Raw genomic sequence first — 21,031 nt, 5'->3', positions numbered from 1 at the left:
CAACCCCCACACCCAAAGTGTCAAGGTAAGTACATTTTTATTGTGTGCTAGACTGATTTCCTGTTATATTGTCGTGAATATCCTTTTTCTGGCTTATAGTGTGCCAGGTTTACGTATATGTTAATTATTTCAAACTTATGTTTACATGTAAATATTTTTATTGGGTTATGTGCACATATATATATATATAACTTCCTTTTATCTATTCTTTTTTCGTCTTTATTTTCAAAATATTGTAATATTATGTAATTTATTGTAACCGGGAGAGGGGTTTATATAGGCTTTGCCTGTTCCCCAATCCCCTCAGTTTTCTGAATTGTTTATATTGTTTATAAAAAAAAAATATGTTAATAAGTCACGTGATATCCTAGATTTGCATATGAAAGTTGATGCTGTGCGAAACATGCTATGTTGAATGCGTGAAGGGCAAATGGGACGTGGCAGAGAGCAAATGTAAAATGTAATGACAGAAATGTAAAATGTAGACTCGTCAAAAAAAGCATTTTCCCACAAATCATTTGTCATTTAACATTTGACGTTTTACATTTAACTCAGGCCTTAGAGGTATTTTGACTTTATCATTACCGGTATTAGGACTTTGTACATTGTACTTTTTACATATAATCAATGGAAAAAACATTGTAGCAGAGCCTTTAATATTGGCAGCGATACCCTTCCATATTTATGAACCAAAACAACAGAGCAACATAATATAATAGTTGCCAATTCTGAAAGTTAACAACAGACAAGTTTAAGTAAGAACCAAAACTACGTTCCAAAATGAAATGTTTACGTCTTATTTCGATTAAAGTCAAATCTCCCGTCAAATCATTGGTGCGTGACGGCTAAACGCTAGGAATGAAAACCTTAAGATTGACTTACTAAACCGTGGCAAAAGCTTGGTGCGACTGAAATTAGAGTAGATTTGTTTGTGGTTCAAAAACTATTTGCATAATATCAATCAAAGCGTCGTTGTAAGCGGAGTCGCCTCTGATCCCAAGACCGTCCTTCTGATGTATCACATTTGTTTGGGGATGACACTAGCCATTATCTTAAAATTCACGACCCAGCCCCATATTGATCTTGAGATAGGTAAAAACGTGACTGGTCTCCTTAAACGCACTAAAAACCGAAACACTTGCATTGACTAATAAACAAGATCCACTGTTACCTACACTAAATTTAGACGGTATTCCTATTTAAGGAGTTTATCAAAACAAACGTTTTGGACTGCCTTTTCAGTAAATCTGTAATATCAATAAATTAAGTGATTGCTATTACTGAAGATCTATATTGTCTAAACCCTTTGACGATTAAAGAGTGGAATAACCTTTGTCTAAATATTAAAATTTCGACCTCTATAGCTAAGTTTATAACTAAAAACAACTGTAATGAGAATATACCGATATATATACCGATCATTTTATTGTACATTATCCCTTATAATGCTCTTTACACATAGTCTGTTACTAACAACAATCATATATCATTAAATATCTTTGAAAAGGTTCTCGCGTTATTCGACAGCATGTAGCATTGAATAATCTTGTCAGTCATAATCGAAATGCGTACCGGTACAAATGCTTAGACACTAAAGACTTTTGGCAAGCGTAATTTCCTGGTCCGTATCGCGTATCCGTATCGACTTTGCGTGTGACGTCATTAATGTGTGTGTATTTCTCATACGTGATACGGCACACGGACACGGCAGCAGGTATCGAACAGATTTCACACGGAAAAGGTCCTTATAACATCGTCGTCTTTTTTGCTACTTTTAGACCCTGAAATGTTGTGCCATAGCGTTTTTATGAATCTATGTGTATCCTTAACCATGATAAAGACTGGAATTTAATCATTATTTTTTTATGAGTTTTTCTCGGAATTTTCATATTTTTCCTGTCTGTCTGTCTGCATGTTGGTTGATCTACGCGCTAAATTTAGGGAGGTGGGATCTTGCAAATCTGTAGATGATCTGATATGGTAAAGGGGTATAAACTTTCTGAAATGATACATCAGTGAAACCAAACATTGTATTCGAGTCGAAGTTGAAGATTTTGAATAAGATTCGACATTAAATTTTTTTTAAAAACCTCAGCGACTGTCGAGCGAATTTACTCCCTCCAGTAATTTGTAGGCTAGACACTTGACTAGTACTGATGGTGATTTTGGTAGATAACTGCCATCATGCTGTAATAGAACCAAGCTCAGCTCAGCTACTCATACGTACGCGGCGCGAAAATCTGCCAAAACTCTAAAACTACATTGGCGCAACGTATCACGTGACGATACGGATACGTGATACGGATGGGCAAAATTCACCTTGCCAAAAGTCTCTACTGTATAAATATATATATACGTATGTTTGGTTGTTTATTCATCAGTGTACGGTGGACTGATAAGGTCGTTGACCAGATAGCATAAAAAGAATATAAGTAAAAATCTTACGACAAAGGCCACACGTCCGGCGACAATGACTAGCGTCTTGCTCTTTGGCGCAAAGTCCTTGGACTTCAATTATTTTGCATCTGTCCTCGTCATCATCTTCACATCTTTCCTCATCTTAAAAAAAATATAACAAATACGTGTATTTATTATTATGTTTTTAGAAAAAAACTATATACATGAAGAACATAGCATACAGTTATAAGGCTATCGCAGTCTGTTTTAAAACGATAAGTTCCAGTATATTTGAACAAATGCTGGTGATAGTGAGGAAGGGATTAAGAATTTTATTAAAATGAGAGTTGAAAGGGAGAAATGGAAATATAACGTCCACTAGGTCATGTAGGGAGTAACATATGATTCAATTTTATTTGAATAATTTGCTTGAGCGTAGGGGTCCTGGCAAGTGGGAGGACCCGCAGAGAAACTATGAGATTGGACGGGCGACTCTTCCTTGTCACGTCCTAGCGGGAAATCACACCACTTGACTCAATGATAGACCTTATGTTCTAAAGCGCCAATGAGTGAAATCATCTAATTGAATTCCCTGTATAAACAAAGACGAAATGAAGATATACTTTCTGGTTTGTTTGGGGTTTTTTGTTGATCGTCATTGTAAAATCAATCGAGTCTATAGTTTTTAACGGATCTTTTCCGAATTTTGTTGCAGGCATTAAAATATTATCAAAGTTTTCATAGCACTGAAACTGCATTGGTGCGAGTTCAGTATGATATGCCGAACAGGGATCAGTATTAGGCCCGATTCTTTTCTGTCTCTACATAAAACCTCTCGGCACAATTGTAAAGAAATATGGTTTGTCATTCCATTTATACACGGATGACTCCCTGTTATTAAACTGTTCATTTAAACCCACATCAAATTAATATATTCTCCAATTTTAGTCTATTGGAAGGGCAGCAATTATTGGTCTGAAGGGAAATAGCCTGGTTGGAAAATACTGATGTGTTCAGAATTTTAGTATTTAATGGATTCCTTGATGATCTCTTCCTTGGAAGAACATAGAACTGACTTGTTGGGTACTCGAATTTCTGGAGATAATCCTGTTTTTTTGTTGGCCATTTCGTTCGTGTGGCATTTGATTAAGCCGTTTCTTAAGCCATTTGTTCATTTATCATGATTGGGATCTTTAGTCGTATATACTCGTTTGTCTTCAGGTATTGTAATGGCGTTTCTCTCAGTATTCCGCACCCACAATAAGGATGGCATTTTCTTAACCAGCGATCGTGTCGTTCGATTTCATAGCGTTGATGGCACATTGTTTCTCCTTTAACATCCATTAACTTTGCGTTCCGGTTTATAAATGGTGGCAAATTAAGTAATGATGAAGTTATCCAGTGTCACGTCATTCCCCCGCCTAGGGTTGAAGTGACGTTTGTTCCTTACAATATCCTTTGGAAGATGGCCTCTTTTCTTGTCTACGATATCACCCTTGGTGGAAGTGGATGTAAAACTCCAGGAAGGAAGGAACGAACAGACCCTTGAACATTTCCATAAAGTCACTGATGAATTGTGCTCTTTATCTTTTCTTATGTGAACATTTTAATTTGCTCACTGTTTAGTCTATAAAAAGTAATACCTGTGTTTGAAGATCACAGAATCCACTTGACTGACCTTTTAGGTGTGAAATCCTTATTATATTTTATAAATCCTTTTAGAGAATTATTATTTATTTTCAAACATGTAACATATTTTTGGGAAAAAATGTGGGGTTTTTTTTCACGAAAACCACCAGATTTTGGCGATTTTTAACCCAAAAATATTTTGTCCGGGAAATCTCATAAAATAACCTTAAGTATTTGCAATACTACTTCTGCATGAAATTTATAGTCTACTTTAGAATGATAGATTTCAAAGCATGGAATTTCGCAATGTGGGATGTTTTTGCACCCGATTAGATTTTATTACATACTTCGAGAAGGTATTTGTTGAGCGATAGCTCAGTGGTAGAGCGCTGGACCGGCAACTGCGAGGCGAATGGGTGCCGTCATGGGTTCGATTCCCGTATGGGTTAGGAAACGTTAGACCCACGGCCCGTGCTTTCTGTGGGGGGATCTGTAAAGAACCCTCACCTCCCGATAACCCTAACCCTTTAGAGAGAAGTAAAAACTAAATTAGACCCAAGTTCAGTCTTTTAAAAAGGGTTAGGGTTCGGGTTAGTTATCCCCAAAATTCTCATTTATATAAAGCGGCCATTTTGGACTCCGGAAGCACCCGAACCTCGATAAACTACTAGAAGGTTTTATTTGTAAGGACGGCCAGCCCTCGATAAACTACTAGAAGGTTTTATTACTCAACAAATACCTTCTCGAAGTATGTAATAAAATCTAATCGGGTGCCGTCTCTGGGTGTATTTTCGGTGCACGTACTTGTTATTTACTCGAATGGTACAAACTGCACAGTCGGGCCTTTGTTTATCTGGTGTGTTCTCCATAAAGTGGGCAATTCCGTCCATCCTACGTTGGGCATCTACTGCAGCTGGCCTGCGATGAGGTTCGACACGCCGACGCTGATATCCAACTAAACTAGTAAACCATGAGCAACTTTCAGTCGAAAACTCCGGTTATCTAATCTGTCCGCAACAGCAACAGAAGTTTTATAAATCACATACGCATTGCTGACTGCTCTAACCAGTAGGTGGAAGAATACCCTTTTCCACCACTTAACGGATCTATGGCTAATAATAAAATGGTCCGAGCCATCCACATCCCATATGTAAGAGTTTTAATGGTCCACGGCAGCCGACTTTTGAATCTCCCCATGGCCATCCGGGCCTTGACTTCTAGCACGTATCTTCTTTGCCATTATTTATGTCATTGTCTATGGTCTCTTGCCAAACCACCCGCCTGCCATTAGGTACGAGCCGTCATGATAACGGAAAAGTGGTGACAGTTCCTCTAGTCTTCTCTTGGGCGTCATTTTATTGAAAGGACGTAAATCCTTTGGATTCCTTTTCCTGTTAGACTGTGTTGTGCTACGTGCACCAATGTTCTTGTTCTGGAGTTCTTGGAAAAGTTTCACGCTGGTGAAAAGACTATCAGAATATAATTCCTGCCCTGGTACCATATCTGAGCTAAGATCGTTCACAACTTGATACCCAGATTCTCTGTTCTAACATTGTCCTCTTTCCCTACACAAAGACGCCACTGATGAACATAACTTGTATTTGCGCCTGCCAAAACCCAGCCTTTCAGTCCCCATTTGACCGGTTTTGATTTTCTATACTGTATCATAGTACATCGTCCTTTGAACTTCACCATACATCCATCAACGCTCATCTATATGAAAGGCATCATTCCAAGCTTCCACAAGACTGTTGATCAGTGATCTAACTTTGCCCACTAGGGTATTGGTCATCATTATTCACACAATGAAAACACTTCAAGATCCTGCTCACTATGGCTCTGAAACCCGGCTTATGGAGTAGTGGGTGGATCAGTGCTCCAGTGTACCCGGTAAAACTACCCGGTAAAACTCTGTATCCGTCAGGCCCATTAGAATAAGAATCGATAAGAATGCATTCATTTCTCTTGTAGTGACATCATACCAGTCATTCAGCACCGGTGAACCAACATTTCCTGGTTTGGCTGCGAACTGTTTCAATAACTATCAGGAAAAGTCTTACGGAAGAAGTCCACGGGTTTATACCCCTGTGTGTTCACTTTAGGCATGCCAGGGAAAAGGCACTGGTAGGGCGGAAGCCAGTCCAGGTCATGTTGACTAATATTACTCCAAGAATCGTCACCATTATTAACCGGCGCTACACTGTAATAAAGTTTATTCGAAGCTGAACACCTTCTGGAGTCCGAACCAACGGTACGGCAAATTGGCGTCGCTGATAGTGACGAAGGTGTGTGGGATTTTTACTTGTGTGAACGAGAATGAAGAACTTTCGTCGCCAAACGAGTTATGAAAAGCCGTTCAAAAGTCGAAGAAAGAAGTAGACCGGTGATTCTTAATTAGCCTAACAACTCGCCGCCGATCCAGGATTGATGAATAATCAGTAACTTGTGAGTTAGGCCTACGCTGTGTTATTTTTCAAATATTTCCAGTGATATTCTTAATTGGTGATTAGAGTAAACATTTATTGTCAGTCAACTGCCTTTAAGTACAACGTTCTCTCATCGAATTGAAGGTCCACCGATGAAATGCTCGAACATTTTTCTCCTGAATCAACAGTTTAATGAACTCTAGTGTCTTATTTAAATTCAATTTCTATTAGAATCATCTAGTTAGTCGTTTATCAGACCACCACAGAACACTTGTGTGTTTTATGGACTTCATACCTAAATAAAATATTCACGTATTTTATTTCGAATTTTTATAGACTTTTTTCCCGGGGTTTTATTTTGTTCCCTTGTTGATGTCATATGTAACGTAAACAATATGAATATTGTGTTTTTCATAATTGTAATGTGGTAATTTGACTATATGTGTTCATATTTTTATGTATGTTGTTTATTTACTGTATTTTGACAGACTAGGTGTGTGTGTCATTTGTTTGATAGACTTTAATTGACGCTTGATATCCAGTATTGTTTTCATCACTATTTAATAATATATAATTGTATGTTTTGTCAGTTAATATTTTTCCCGTTTTATGTTAATTAATTTTTCTTACTTTCTGACATTAGTGATACCTCAAACCTTTTCGACTAGTTGTCCTACCTTCGATTTCTGTTATTCTAATAGTAATACTTTGGCTTTAATATTCAAAATGTCAACCGACGGAGAACAACTTGGGGTAAATGGTCGCATAGAACAGGAACGTACCGAGGTTGAGAAATTACAAAACATGATGGAAAGCAGTTTACTACTGCACCAAGAACAAAAGAACAGGACAAGTTTAGGAGAGAATTGGCAGATCTCCGTCAACGCTTAACAGCTGAACAGTGGCAACCCAACCAACCCAACCACATTCAAATATAAACCCGGTTAGAGATCATTTATACATCTATTCTAAAGTAAAGGAGTTTACTGGGACATTTTCAGGTGAAGAATCTGATGTTGCCATTTAAAAGACTGGTTACACAAAGTTCAAAGAGCCCCGAACAGTCCGCTTTATACCCTTTATGCAGGTCAAGTTTTTTCCTTATTACTGGAAACATGCAAAAACCAGCTGGGAAGCTATGCCTACTGATAAACAACATAACTATGAAGAAATTATTTCCATGTTGAAAGATAAGTTCGTTAGTCCTTTAGATCATCATACAACTGGAATCGTATTTAATGAAGCTAAAGTGAAACACACAGAGATATTTGAAGCTTTTGCCTCCAGGTTACAAATTTTGGCCAGAGAATATTATAATTTTGACTCTAGTGTTTTAGAAACTATTGTTATTGATAAATTTATTTCTGCTATACCTGACTCCGCAATACTTCACCAAACGACAGCATCACCAATCAGGACATCGATCACCTTCGCCAGCAAACTATGAATCACGCTCCAGGTTTAATCACCGTCAAAGATCTCCATGCCCATATAGAACTAATTAGAACCAGCCTTATGACGACTGTTACAGCGCACCAAAATTGACAAAACGTTATCAATTTCCACCCAACTGTTGACCATTCTCCATCCAGGAAGTTCTCGAACAGTCGAATTTATTCACCCGCCTAGCGGTGTCAGCAACTGTGTCATGGTCCTTCACCACCTTATCAATATCCAGTTTATTCTGGTCATGATTATTATCGACGCCCATCATCTCCAACACACCAATGGCTGCGTGAAAATGTTCAACCGAACTCCAAAAATTACCCGTATCGCTCAGAAAACAACACAAGACCTGGTTGTATTATCTGTCAGATTTGTGGCGGAATTGGGCATATAGCAAGGTAGTGCCCCACCCCAAGGTCACGGACTCAACATTTTTCGTCAACATGCACCAACGATGACGATAAGTTTGAAGATACAACAATCATGAAATCCCATCCTCTACGAATAACTACCAAAATCATTGGACAGAATACCAAGGCCCTGCTTGATGGTGGATCAGATGTTTTTGTCTACTTGATACTAAGGTTTTTCTGTCCCTACCAAACTATAACCAGCGGCTGCCAGGCAGGATACGCCCACATTTTTGAAAGATGGATAGAGAACAAGCTAACAAGAAAGTGATTTTTCCTACAATCAAGGGCCATAATTCAGGAAATTACAATTCAATATGCGCAAATATCGAAAGGAACCGAGATCTTTGTGTCATAAACTAACATTTAAAGTTTCAACAAAATCGGATAAAAAGTGTGACCTCTATAGGGTCCACAACCTTGATATACCATATTTTTACGCTATTTGAGAACGACGGGCAGACATTTTTTCTCTCAGTTTTGGGCCGATTTTCACAAAATTCGAACACAGCCGTCCTTAGGGTGTAACGGTGATATAATAATACGTTTTTTTTTTAAATCGGATAACAATTATGACCTCTATAGGGTCCACAAGCTAAAAACGCGATTTTTCGTACAATCAGGGGCCATGATTCAGGAAGTTACGTCCCGATATGCCCGAATATCGAAAGGAACCAAGATCTTTCGGTTGTAAACTTACATTTCAAGTTTCATCAAAATAGGATTAAAATTGTGACCTCTATACCAAATTTTTACGCTATTTGAGAACGAAGGGTGGCCATTTTGTCTGTCAGTTTTGGGCCGATTTTCACGAAATTCGAACTTCGCCGTCCTTAGGGTGTAACGGTGATATAATAATACGTTTTTTTTAAATCGGATAAAAATTATGACCTCTATAGGGTCCACAAGCTAAAAACGCGATTTTTCGTACAATCAGGGCCATAATTCAGGAAGTTACGGTCCGATATGCGCGAATATCGACAGGAACCGAGATCGTTCGGTTATAAGCATACATTTCAAGTTTAAACCAAATCTGATAAATATTGTGACCTCTACAGTGTTCACAAGCTAAAAACGTGATTTTTCGTACAATCAGGGGCCATAATCCATGAAGTTACAGTCCGATACATACCAATATCGAAAGGAACCGATATCTTAGGGTGATAAACCTATATTTCAAGTTCGTTGAAATCGGATAAAAATTGTGACATGTAGACTGTTCACAAACAATTGTGGACGGACGGGAGGACGGACAGGGGCGACGACAATATACGTCCACATGAAAATGTGGGCGTATAAAAAATATACATTCAGTACATCAACAACTACTTTACGCGTCGCAAATTCATCAAAATTTACCATCTATGGTGTTGTATCTCTACCAGTTTCCTTCCAAGGGAGATCTAACGTTCTATCTTCCAGACTTTTTATATTGTCAACGACCTATCAGAGAAATGTATTCTTGGTCGCAATTTTTGGGAACAGAATGACATTGTGTTCGATTATGGAAAACGGAAAATAGTTCGTGAAGATACTTTCATTCCAGTTTTAGAAGACAACAGAGCGCCTACAATCAGCCGCGTATCTTTGATATCAGATGTATATAGCACCCAGTGAACAGCTTATCCTTCCTGTGGGAATGAACATTACCTCCAACATTTCTTTTGACACAATCCTTGAACCATTATGTGGACTATCAGCGAAGACTGATGTTATAGTTGGAAGAACTTTAACCAGAGTTCAGGATAAGCGGGCAATGATTATGATGTTTAACTTTGTCCATAATCGTTATATTCGTACTGATTCTCCTAAACCACCAAGTCACATTACGCGGATATTGGATGGCATTTCAGCCAATGAAAACCTTTCTGAACAGAAACACCAACTATTCGCCTTCATTGCAGAACATGAAGATCTTTTTGTTAAACCTGACAGTCAACCTGGACTTTGTAACAAAATTCAACATACCATTGACACTTTCACGGATCGACCAATCAGAGAACCCCTTCGTCGAATTCCTCATCATCTAAAGGAAGAAGTAACGAAAATAATCGATGTTATGCACAGAAATGGTGTCATAGAGGAAAGTGAAAGCCCATGGCGATTTCCCATTGTTTTGGCAAAGAAATCCGGTTCCACACTTCGACTTTGCATTAATTTTCGCAAACTCAACCGAATCACTAGAAGAGATGCATACCCTATTCGCGTGGATGACACACTCGATGCACTTGCCGGAAGCTATATCTATTCAGTCATCGATTTATCTCAGGGATATTTCCAATTACCTTTAGATGCTGACAGCAAAGAGAAGTGTGCCTTTGCCTCACCAGATGGAGGATTATACCAATTCCACAGAATACCTTTTGGTTTAGGTAATGCCCTACAACAGGCCCCACTTCATCCCGACAGGCCCCACTTCATCCTGTGATAAAAGAAAGACCATTCCAATTAGTTTCCATAGATTTTCAGGGTCCACTCCCACGCTCAACTCATAATAAACGATAGATCCTGGTTCTCCAGTGCAAGTTTACCAAATTTCTGGAAGCTTACGCTTTACCTAACCAAGAATCTAGAACAGTCGCAGATGTCTTAATAGATCGCTTCATCCCGCATTTTGGAATACCAGAAACATTCCATACTGATCAGGGATCTTGCTTCATATCTAAACTGATGAAAGATCTATACTTATTACTTCATATTAGAAAAACGGAGACACCAGCATACACTCCAAGTTTCAACGGACAAGTTGAAAGGTCAAATAAAGTTATTGCAGAATCATTATCAGCAATCCTTAAACTGTGTTCAACTGGTAAACTATCAGAATGGGATCGTTACCTCCCACTCGTCTGCTTAGCATATAATACCACTAAACATTTACAAGAACTCCACTTGACGCTATATTTGGGACCAACAATGGAACAGCTTACCAAACAGTTGATCATTATGCTAAACAATTAACTGATAATCTTCGAACTGCTTTTCAAGAGGTCCATCGACATACCGAATTAACAGGTTTTATAAGAAAATACGCGGACGAGCTTATAAAGTTGGGGATAATGTATTTCTACGTCGTATGATGTTTGACGCAGGTGAATCTAAGAAACCGTTGGAAAGGTCCATATACAGTCATAACAGTCTTGGGAGAAACAACTTATGAAATATTTGATGAACTCAGAAAACATAAAATTATCGTTCATTATGAAAACCTGAAACCAGCCTATATGAGAGAAGTACCTGAAAGTGAACTTACAGAGCCTGTTGAACACAATTCACTTAATAAGTAATAAGTCCGAGGTCATTCGCCAAAAACGGTCGATCTAGATGAGTCTGTCTGTCTGTCTGTCTGTCTGTCTGTCTGTCCGTCCGTCATTGAGGCGAGTGTGGAGAGGAAGATAGCCAATGAGAAGTGGTGTGAGGGACACGAGCGGGGCTATTGTCGTTGGCGGTGAGTGGGAATGGAAGACGGGACTAGGATTAAAAGATTGTTAGTGTAATGTGCAATCTGTAATAAAGTTTATTCGAAGCTGAACACCTTCTTGAGTTCCAACCAACGGTACGACACTCTTATCAATCTGATTAAAACACAGATCCTATTTCGTTTCGTTTTTATAGTTCAAAATTTCGTTTTACTTGTCTTTATTACACTAGGATCTGGAAGAGTTGTTATCATTGACGTGTTCTGAATACTGTGAGGTATTAGCCAATGAAACGGTCTGTTACGGCGAGCTTTAGGCGTGTTTTGCACGGAACTGTGGGTAATCCACTAGCAACATCAATGCTGGTTGGTTAATCAAATGTCTGACGTCATAGGGTCAAAAGCTGCTCGTATGACCTCTGACGTGACCTATCGCAACAACCGGTCATATCTTCATGTAGTGTAGGCCATCGAAAGTATAAAAAACGAAACGAAATATAGATATCTGTATTTTAATCAGATTGGACTCTTATCTAATGATCTATATTTTGTTGGTTTTTTTTACATTTTCGATGGCCTACACTACATGAAAATCGGACATGTTGTACTATAAGGTCGTGTCAGGGGCCGTATGAGCGGCTTTGACCCTATGACGTCAGACATTGATTAATTAATCAGCGTTGAGGTTTTTAATGGTTTACCCACAGTTTTGTGCATGGCACGCCAAGAAGTCGCCGTAACATACCGTTTCATTGGCTTATCCCTCACTTCAAACAAAACGCCGGTAATATAACAACTCTTCCCGATCCTAATGCAGTGAAGACAAGTAAAAGGAAATTTTGAACTATAAAAAACCCAAAGGAAATAGGATTTGTATTTTAATGAGATTGGTTATCCAAAATTCTGATAAAGTATCATCCCCTTCCCTCTTTTTGGACATCCATTTTCAATAAGACGGTACTTCTCACCCTGTACATATAAACTATACATTTAACAATTCACTTTCATATATTTGTACTTATGGCTCGTCGGCAATATCAATATATCTATACAGATTTGTCTTCTGAGATCCTTATCACATCGACAATGAGTGTACGGTGCACGTGCGATTGAATTCACACCACCGATGTTTCGTCGGCAATGGTTTGACAGGCATATGACCATCGTGGTCACGTGGTGGTGTTAAACTTGCATATAAATTGATTTTAAAAAAAACCCAAAACAATCATACACACAGAGGCGTCTATTAAAAAATCTCAATTATAAAACCTGATGTACGGTTAATAAAATTTCGGGAATAATATATACTCTTCAAAAAAAAGTAAGGGTATTGAAATACAAATACCTATGCAGGTTGCGATATGATAAATAGTCATGGACATTTGACATGCTTTCAGAGTATGTTCACAGATGAAGAACTTATCGCCCCAACAGAATCCCTGAGCTGCACATGCAACACGCAATAGCGCCATACACGTGGGAGGGGTTCATTGTCAAATTTGACACTTTAAGGAAGAGTTGATGAAAATTGCCGCGTGCTGGTTTATCTATCCATGTTTGCTTTCCTATCGGTTCTTGCATAAGATTTACTGTTTAGCGTATCTTTGCTTTAGTGTGTTATGTTTAATTTGATCGGGAGACGTGTTCGTCGACGTCAACGTCAACCGACAACACTGCAAGAATTGGCCGTGGCACTGCAAGAGGAGTGGGTCAGATTGATCCAAATCGTGATTGGACGGTTGATTAGGAGCATGCCACGACGAATTGCTGAATGTCTGAGGATTGGTGGAGCAATTAATCATTATTAAGACAAAAATCAAAAACGTCCATTTTCACTTTTGACGGTGTATCTCTTTGCGAGTGAAATGGGGCCGTCAGATAAGTCGCCCAGATTGGCAACTGGCCTGTTATTAACATACACTGGTTACCTCTAATAAAAACAGCAGTGTATTTCCGCAGTTTTGTATTGTTTCTGAATATCCCCTACTTCTTTTGAAGAGTATATATATACTAAACAGCGAAAAAAACGCCAGTACGATTTCAAAATCAGAGAGGCACATTAATCAAATCATTCTAGAAAACGACTTACTAAATGGATCAAAGCAATTTTTTGGTAACAGTATGTTGACACATTCTGAGAAGGGTTAGAGTCTGTACACAGTCTCTCAACCGAGAGTGTCAATAACATCAGCACAGCCTCGGTACATTGAGTGGACCAGACGATTGATGAACGCCATTGGCACCTGGAACCACACTCTCAGAAAAGCCTTGCGCAATCCATCGGCTGTGTTTAGTCTCGGTACGACTTCATTAAGTCTCCTCTGAATTTCATCACAAAGATATTCAATCGGGTTTAAGTCCGGACTAAGGGCTGGCCAGTACATAACGTTGACGCCGTTCTGCTGTAGAAAGTCCCGATTAATTCTGACGATGTGGGCACGGGCGTTGTCATGCTGGAAAACCTTATTTCGATGACGTGGTATGACATGGTGTCTGAGAGCTTGACCGATGTAGCGCACTACCGTGATGCCGCCTCCTCTCCCTGGGCCAAGATTTTGGAACATCACAGGACCCACTCTCTGGTTCAGGCCTATACCACCGCAAACCATTATGCTTGGACCTCCCCATGAGTCTCGTTCCATGACCCATTGGTCAGAATAACGCTGGCCGCGTCGTAGTCGACGCCATATTTTGGTCCTGCCATCTGCAGTTGATACGCAATACCGACTCTCATCTTTGAACAGAACAGTTCTCCATTGCCTGTGTCGCCAGTTCTGGTGCTGTTGGGCAAACTGTAGACGTTCACCGCGATGGCGAGGGGTGAAGATCGGTCCACGGTAAGGTCTACAGCAATGGATGTTCTCTCTGGTGAGACGTCGGCGCACTGTATCGGTACTGATGGGTCTTCCGTGTGTTTCCACTATCTGACGTGCTGTCACAGATGCCTGTGAGAAGGGATTCTGCACGTGCTGTCGCACAGTAGGCGGTCTTGTCGCCTTGTGGTAACCCTTGGTCTACCAGTTCGGGGGCGATCATGCGTGGTGTTGATGGCCCGAAAGCGTTGCGGAAGCCTGTAGATGGTCCGAATATTGCCTTTGAAAGTGATTGACAACGACTTTGGCAGTCTGGCCAGCGTCCAGTCTTCCAAGCGCCTGGTTCCTGAGCTGTCGTGAGTCGTGGCATGCTGCTGCCGTTGTAGTGTGAATGATTCAACCAGGTATGGGGGTGCATTTTATAGGGCAGGCCCCCGTTTCTCGAAATCTTAACTAAATTTAAAATCCAAATTTTAGTAGATACTTCAATTTTGACTGGCTAAGCACTAAAATCAATCTAATACTGTCCAATCAAATTACTAAAATTTTGATTTTATCTTAGTTAAATTTTGTGAAAATCATGGAGAACTTATTACCATCTCAGAAGTCAGGTTGCGTTTTTGAGAACATTTCTTGGGTTCAATTCTGTGTTTGTTTGGGAAGGAACCTTATTGCTGTGGAGCTGTGGTCACAAATATACAATAAACACATTTGCCAAGTTTTATGCAATGCGTCTATTCAGAGCAACATACCAACCTGACATTTCTTTTGCGACGTGGTTTCTCCTTGTCAGTGGTGCAGAACGGAGGGCCTGACGAGGACAGCTGTCTAGTCCTTCCAATGAGACGAAAAACCGAGGTCCCGTGTATACATTGGAAAATATCCCTTGGCAGTTGGAATTCGATATAAGAGTAGGCGATAGTGCCGCTGCCCGGGCAAAATTTCCCTCATAGCACACTGTATGACGTATGCCCGTCATCATTAGCCCAGTATAGGAGCAGAACAGTAGGACGTTAAACCCCATTTCATTTCATTTCATTTCTTTTGCTGCTTCGTTTACACCGGAGGAAAATACTTTGTCAGATATTTACAAAAAACAATTCACTAACTGCAGTAGGCACGTTTTACACACATTTAGCAATAAATCTTACCTTTTTGTTTCATTCGCAGTTCATAGTATTGTATTCCAGAAGGTGGTTTTCCGTCAATTTCATCCGGGCATATAACACTAAAGTAGATTAATACAGTAAACTCTCCTTTCATTTTGATTGGAAATCTCTGCAATATGTAATAAAACGGCGTAAAAAAAACACTATCTAAATAGAAAACTGTGCGCATGTCCCTGACACTTGCTTAAAAATTAGCACTACCTCTGTGATTTGGATGAAAAATAAAATTGTCGATTTTACTTTGTTTATCTATTGGGCTAATAATGAAGACAGTCATAGGCCATACACTATGCCATGAAGTAAATTTTGCTCGGACAGCGGCGCTATAGCCTACTCTTATTTCGAATTTCAACTGTCAAGAGTTCTTTAATATACATGACTATAGAGGTTTGGTAATCCCCGCAAATACTTTCGGTCAACGTCGGTATACACCCCGGACCGTCTAGTTAGCCGTGCACATTAATAAAAGTTGCACAGAACTTTTGTTAAAGGAGCTAAACCTCTAACTCAATATTATCCATAATGTTCGAAATTAAAAACACGAATTAGAATTAAATATTGGTCCATTTCAATCAATATTGGTGTTGTAATCTTGTCGTGAAAATATGGGATCCTAATATCCAATTTTTAAGACACAATGAATATTTTATAATCAATACATGAGTCGTGTATTCAATGGTTTCGGGTGCCATTTGTAATGAACACAAGATGATGCGAAAGTAATTAGTAATGTCCGAGTCACAAACGACAAGAAAAAAAATAATAATAAAAGTGCTGAATTGATTAAAGAATCGTAATTGAATGTCGGGAATGTCGGTCAATTTGGATTGTTCACGTATTTCACCGAACATAATTAATTAGAAATAAAAATATATATATTTTAAAAATTAAATATAAATCACCTTGATACATTAATATGTGCTTTTATACCCATTTTCATCTATTTAAGGCCCAAAAGAATAGAGCCATAGTAATTTAGAAATTCTAACAGTTTAATCTGTGCTACTTGTATTTTTCTTGAATAATGTCCATGATTTACTTATCTCTCTATAATGTCGCTTACTGTAATGTATAGAAACCTGTTGCGGCTATTTTGAAATCTTAACTTCTCGCTCCCTCATCCACGACTTTTTGCTGTACTGCGTTTGAAAATCTTTGCCTTTTGGACTTCTCACCCCTCGACCTCTCGTCCCGACTGTTGGCCACAACAGGCTTCCATAGTACCACAGTAAACAAACCTTATTTTCGTAGCCTACCGATTTAAGAATCCACAGTAAACACAGATATTATTTTCTTTGGTCTATGACATCAGGCATTTGATATTAAAGGTGCTCTTTTATTTGGACAGATCCTTTGTTAATAAGCGGATTCTGAAAGTAAGCACCAAACGTTTTGCGCTTTTGAAAAAAACTACGCGACAACTTAAGCGACGAGTTTGGCGACAAATATCGCCGCAATTTAAGTGAAGTGATTACATTATACGACGACTTTGCCGATCACACAAAATACAATCTGTCACGTGTTTCGCCATGTGACACTTGAAAATGCATTAATTCAATTAATATACTATTCAAAAAAAGTAGGGGATATTTGATTTTTAAGTGTTATTAAAGTCACCTAATGAAACTGACGAAGAAACAAATGACAAAATGAAATGAAGTTCACATTCATCGATTTATTCCAAATGATCGTTAGACTAAGTAAGGCACAGACTGACCATTATAAGGGTAAAATGATACCCGGGGTCAAACAGCAAAGTTACCACAGCATCACAACCAAGTAATGTGGTGATGTTCTGTTGTTGGAGGTAACCTGTAACGATCCTGGCCCTGTGACATCTTGCGTTGTCATCCTGGAAGATGAAACGGCGGCCATGACGTCCTGCAACAACATGTAAAGCCGTTCTTCCAGCAACAGTGATGCCTCCCCACACCATAACAGAACCACCCCCAAATCGATCATGTCTGATGACGTTAACGTCTTGGAAGCGCTCGTTTCGACGACGCCACACCCTCCTACGTCTGTCCAAAAAATCAACAGTGAACCTTGACTCAACTGAAAACATCACATTGCTCCAGCGTCGATTATCCCAGTGTTGACGATCCCTACACCAACGACGTCTTGCCTGAATGTGATAATCTCTCAAACAAGGGATCACGCGAGGACGTCGGGCGCGAAGGTGACCCCTATGCAGTCGATTCCGAATCGTCTGGCCACTCACTCTCACACCAGTGTCTGTTTGAAGACGAGCGCTGATCTGATTTGCTGTGATGACACGATTTCTCAAGGCCAAGGTACGGATAAATCGATCCTGGGCTTGAGTTGTCGCCCTTGGTCGACCTGAGCGTGGTCTGTCCTGTACAGATTGTGTATCACGGTATCTGGACCATAGCCTGCTTATGACAGACTGAGAAACATTCATCGTCCGCGCCACAACCGCCTGTGTTGTGCCGATCTGTAGCATGCCAAGGGCACGTAACCTTTCATTTTGGGTAAGCCGACGCATATCAAAATTTGTTTTCTGGTCACTAAAACAATTAAACTGATGTTTCCACCCTGGAATTCAATGCCACAATGACTGTAACATTCAAAGTCAGAGTCGTGCAAATCTTGGGTTGGACCCCCATGATGATCCCAAGCATCACCTGCATTCCATGCGGTAGCTATTGGTGCGTTTGGGCGTCACATGTAACTGGAAATGTTTCTTCTGTTAGGTTCTATAGTGACTTTTTTCGTAGTCATTTGCATATTTTAGTATTATGCCCCCAAAATCAAATATCCCCTACTTTTTTTGAATAGTATATTAAATATTAATCAATATTATTAATATTAATTCAATTAATATTGCTTTTGTCCGAGATGATGTGGCGGCGGAATAGTCGTCTTAGTACTAGTTAACGAGCTCAAATGGTGGTTGGTTGGTGGGTGCGGGCGGGGGGGGGGGGGCTCTTTTACATAAAATAGGCTACATGGGGATGAGCCCATAAATATTCCAAAGTATCCTAAATACAGAATAGTCTTCTGTGATATCAGCAAGGCCTTTGACGGGGTTTGGCATGCCGGAGTCTTCACAAGGTGGATGCTGCGGGGGTTAACAGGCTCAAATGGTGGTTGGTTGGTGGGTGCGGGCGGGGGGGGGCGCTATTATATAAAATAGGCTACATGGGGATGAGCCCATAAATATTCCAAAGTATCCTAAATACAGAATAGTCTTCTGTGATATCAGCAAGGCCTTTGACGGGGTTTGGCATGCCGGAGTCTTCACAAGCTGGATGCTGCGGGGGTTAACGAGCTCAAATGGTGGTTGGTTGGTTGGTGGGTGCGGGCTGGGGGGGGGGGCGCTATTATATAAAATAGGCTACATGGGGATGAGCCCATAAATATTCCAAAGTATCCTAAATACAGAATAGTCTTCTGTGATATCAGCAAGGCCTTTGACGGGGTTTGGCATGCCGGAGTCTGTCACAAGCTGGATGCTGCGGGGGTTCGAGGAGAACTACTGCTCTGGTTCCTAGATAATTTAAAAAATAGACAACAATGTGTAACCAACAATGGCATCTCCTCGGACCCCAGAAGCATCCCTAGTGGTGTTCCACAGGGACCTGTACTAGACCCTCGTTTATTCTTAATATACACAAATGACATTGTGAACAATATAAACTCAAACATCAGATTATTTGCTGACGATACCTCGTTTTACTTAACCAGCGGCTGTCAGGCAGGATACACCCACATTTTGCAAGAGATGGATAGAGAACAAGCTAAAATCAAACGGGATTTTTTGTACAATCAGGGGCAATATCAAAAGGGTCCACAACCTTCGTATTGCATACTTTTACACAATTTGCGTACAAAGAGCGGCCATTTTGTCGGGCAGTTACATTTCGATTTTCCTGAAATTCGAAATTCAACCTTCATTATGGTGGAATGGTGAAATATTTAAATGGTTTTTAAAATCGGAAAAAAAATTGTGACCTCTAGAGAATCCGCAAGCTAAAAATGAGATTTTTCGAACAATCAGGAGCCATAATCCAGGAAGTTACGTTCGGATATACGCGATTTGAGAACGAGGGACGGCCATTTTGTCTGTCAGTTTTGGGTCTATTTTCACGAAATTCGAACTCAGCCATCCTTAGGGTGTATACTAAAACGGTTTTTTAAATCGGATAAAAATTATAACCTCTATAGGGTCCACAAGCTAAAAACGCGATTTTTCGTACAATCAGGGGCCATAATTCAGGAAGTTACGGTCCGATATCGAAAGGAACCGAGCTCTTTGGGTTATAAACTTACATTTCAAGTTTCATCAAAATAGGATAAAATTTGTCACTTCTATAGGGTAAACAAGCTAAAAACCTGATTTTTCGTACAATCAGGGCCATAATCCATGAAGTTTCGATCCGATACATGCCAATATCGAAAGCAACCGAGTTCTTTTGGAGATAAACCTATATTTCAAGTTTCGTCAAAATCGGATAAGAATTGTGACCTGTAGAGTGTCCACAAACAAATTGTGGACGGACGGACGGAGGTCCGGGCGTCCGGACGGACAGGGGCGACGACAATATACGTCCACATGAAAATGTGGGCGTATAAAAACGAAACTGAAAGCGAAACTTTTACTTTCGTCTTCATTTTATTAGGTGCTAAAAATCTCGAAGTTTTTCGATATTTTTGGCAATTGCGGACCTTCTTCCAACCAATGTGCTTTAGCAAAGTGACTTCCAGTTACCTCAGATATACGCCAAGTGGCACTAGAGACTATGTGTCTTTCAAAACGTTTCGTAGAGTTGCTCGTCCCAGGACCTGGATGTCGCTGTCGCGGGCCATGAAATAAAGTCCACCTAATGTGTTTTGATGGATTATATGTGTCGATTCAAAATTCGGATGATGCCAATACAAATTAGTATTCCAATATGGCGACTTTATTCAAAATATGGCCATATTTGAAGGGAAATTTCGATGTTAGCAATGTGATGGCATAATACGTCAAATAGTATGTTTTCGGGGTAGGCAAATTAACATCTGAACCGCAAAATGTGCCATGACTTCACTCAAATTTGAAAACAATTAGGATAATAAGGATAAAAATCACAATAATAAGGGCGATTTTCTCTCAAAAATGGGTTCCATTTGGAATTTGGCTTCCTAGCGGAATTTGCCGTCACTTTTTGGGGCGGGGGGATGCCCAAGCTCATTGGATTCAGCGAGTCGTATTCTTATAAAAACCAACCTTCAAACCGACGTCTGAGATAAATAACCAGAAAATGTATGGGGACAAATATTAGAACTTCTTCAAAATGTGGCCTAACATAACTAGTCAATT

The 21,031-nt window shown here is 39.7% G+C and overlaps 1 protein-coding gene across 3 annotated transcripts in view; it reads right to left on the bottom strand.

Moving 5' to 3' along the window:
• The window catches only part of LOC126829629 (uncharacterized), a 390,380-nt gene that overhangs the window by 62,960 nt on the left and 306,389 nt on the right, over positions 1–21,031 (bottom strand). For all 3 annotated transcript variants that reach the window (XR_008788971.1, XM_050559609.2, XM_050559610.2), the window contains exons 8-9: positions 15,688–15,814; positions 2,446–2,559 (exon numbers count right to left, since the gene is read on the bottom strand). Coding sequence is in view for 2 of the 3 variants with exons in the window: in XM_050559609.2 (XP_050415566.2) it covers positions 2,446–2,559; positions 15,688–15,814 (241 nt within the window). In the remaining variant the exon portion in view is untranslated. The remainder of the gene's footprint in view (positions 1–2,445; positions 2,560–15,687; positions 15,815–21,031) is intronic.

This window comes from Patella vulgata, chromosome 8 (genome assembly GCF_932274485.2).
Source record: "Patella vulgata chromosome 8, xgPatVulg1.2, whole genome shotgun sequence".
Classification (NCBI taxonomy): domain Eukaryota; kingdom Metazoa; phylum Mollusca; class Gastropoda; family Patellidae; genus Patella; species Patella vulgata.
Note: the sequence above shows the minus strand (reverse complement) of the source record. Positions and strands in the feature narration are given on the sequence as shown.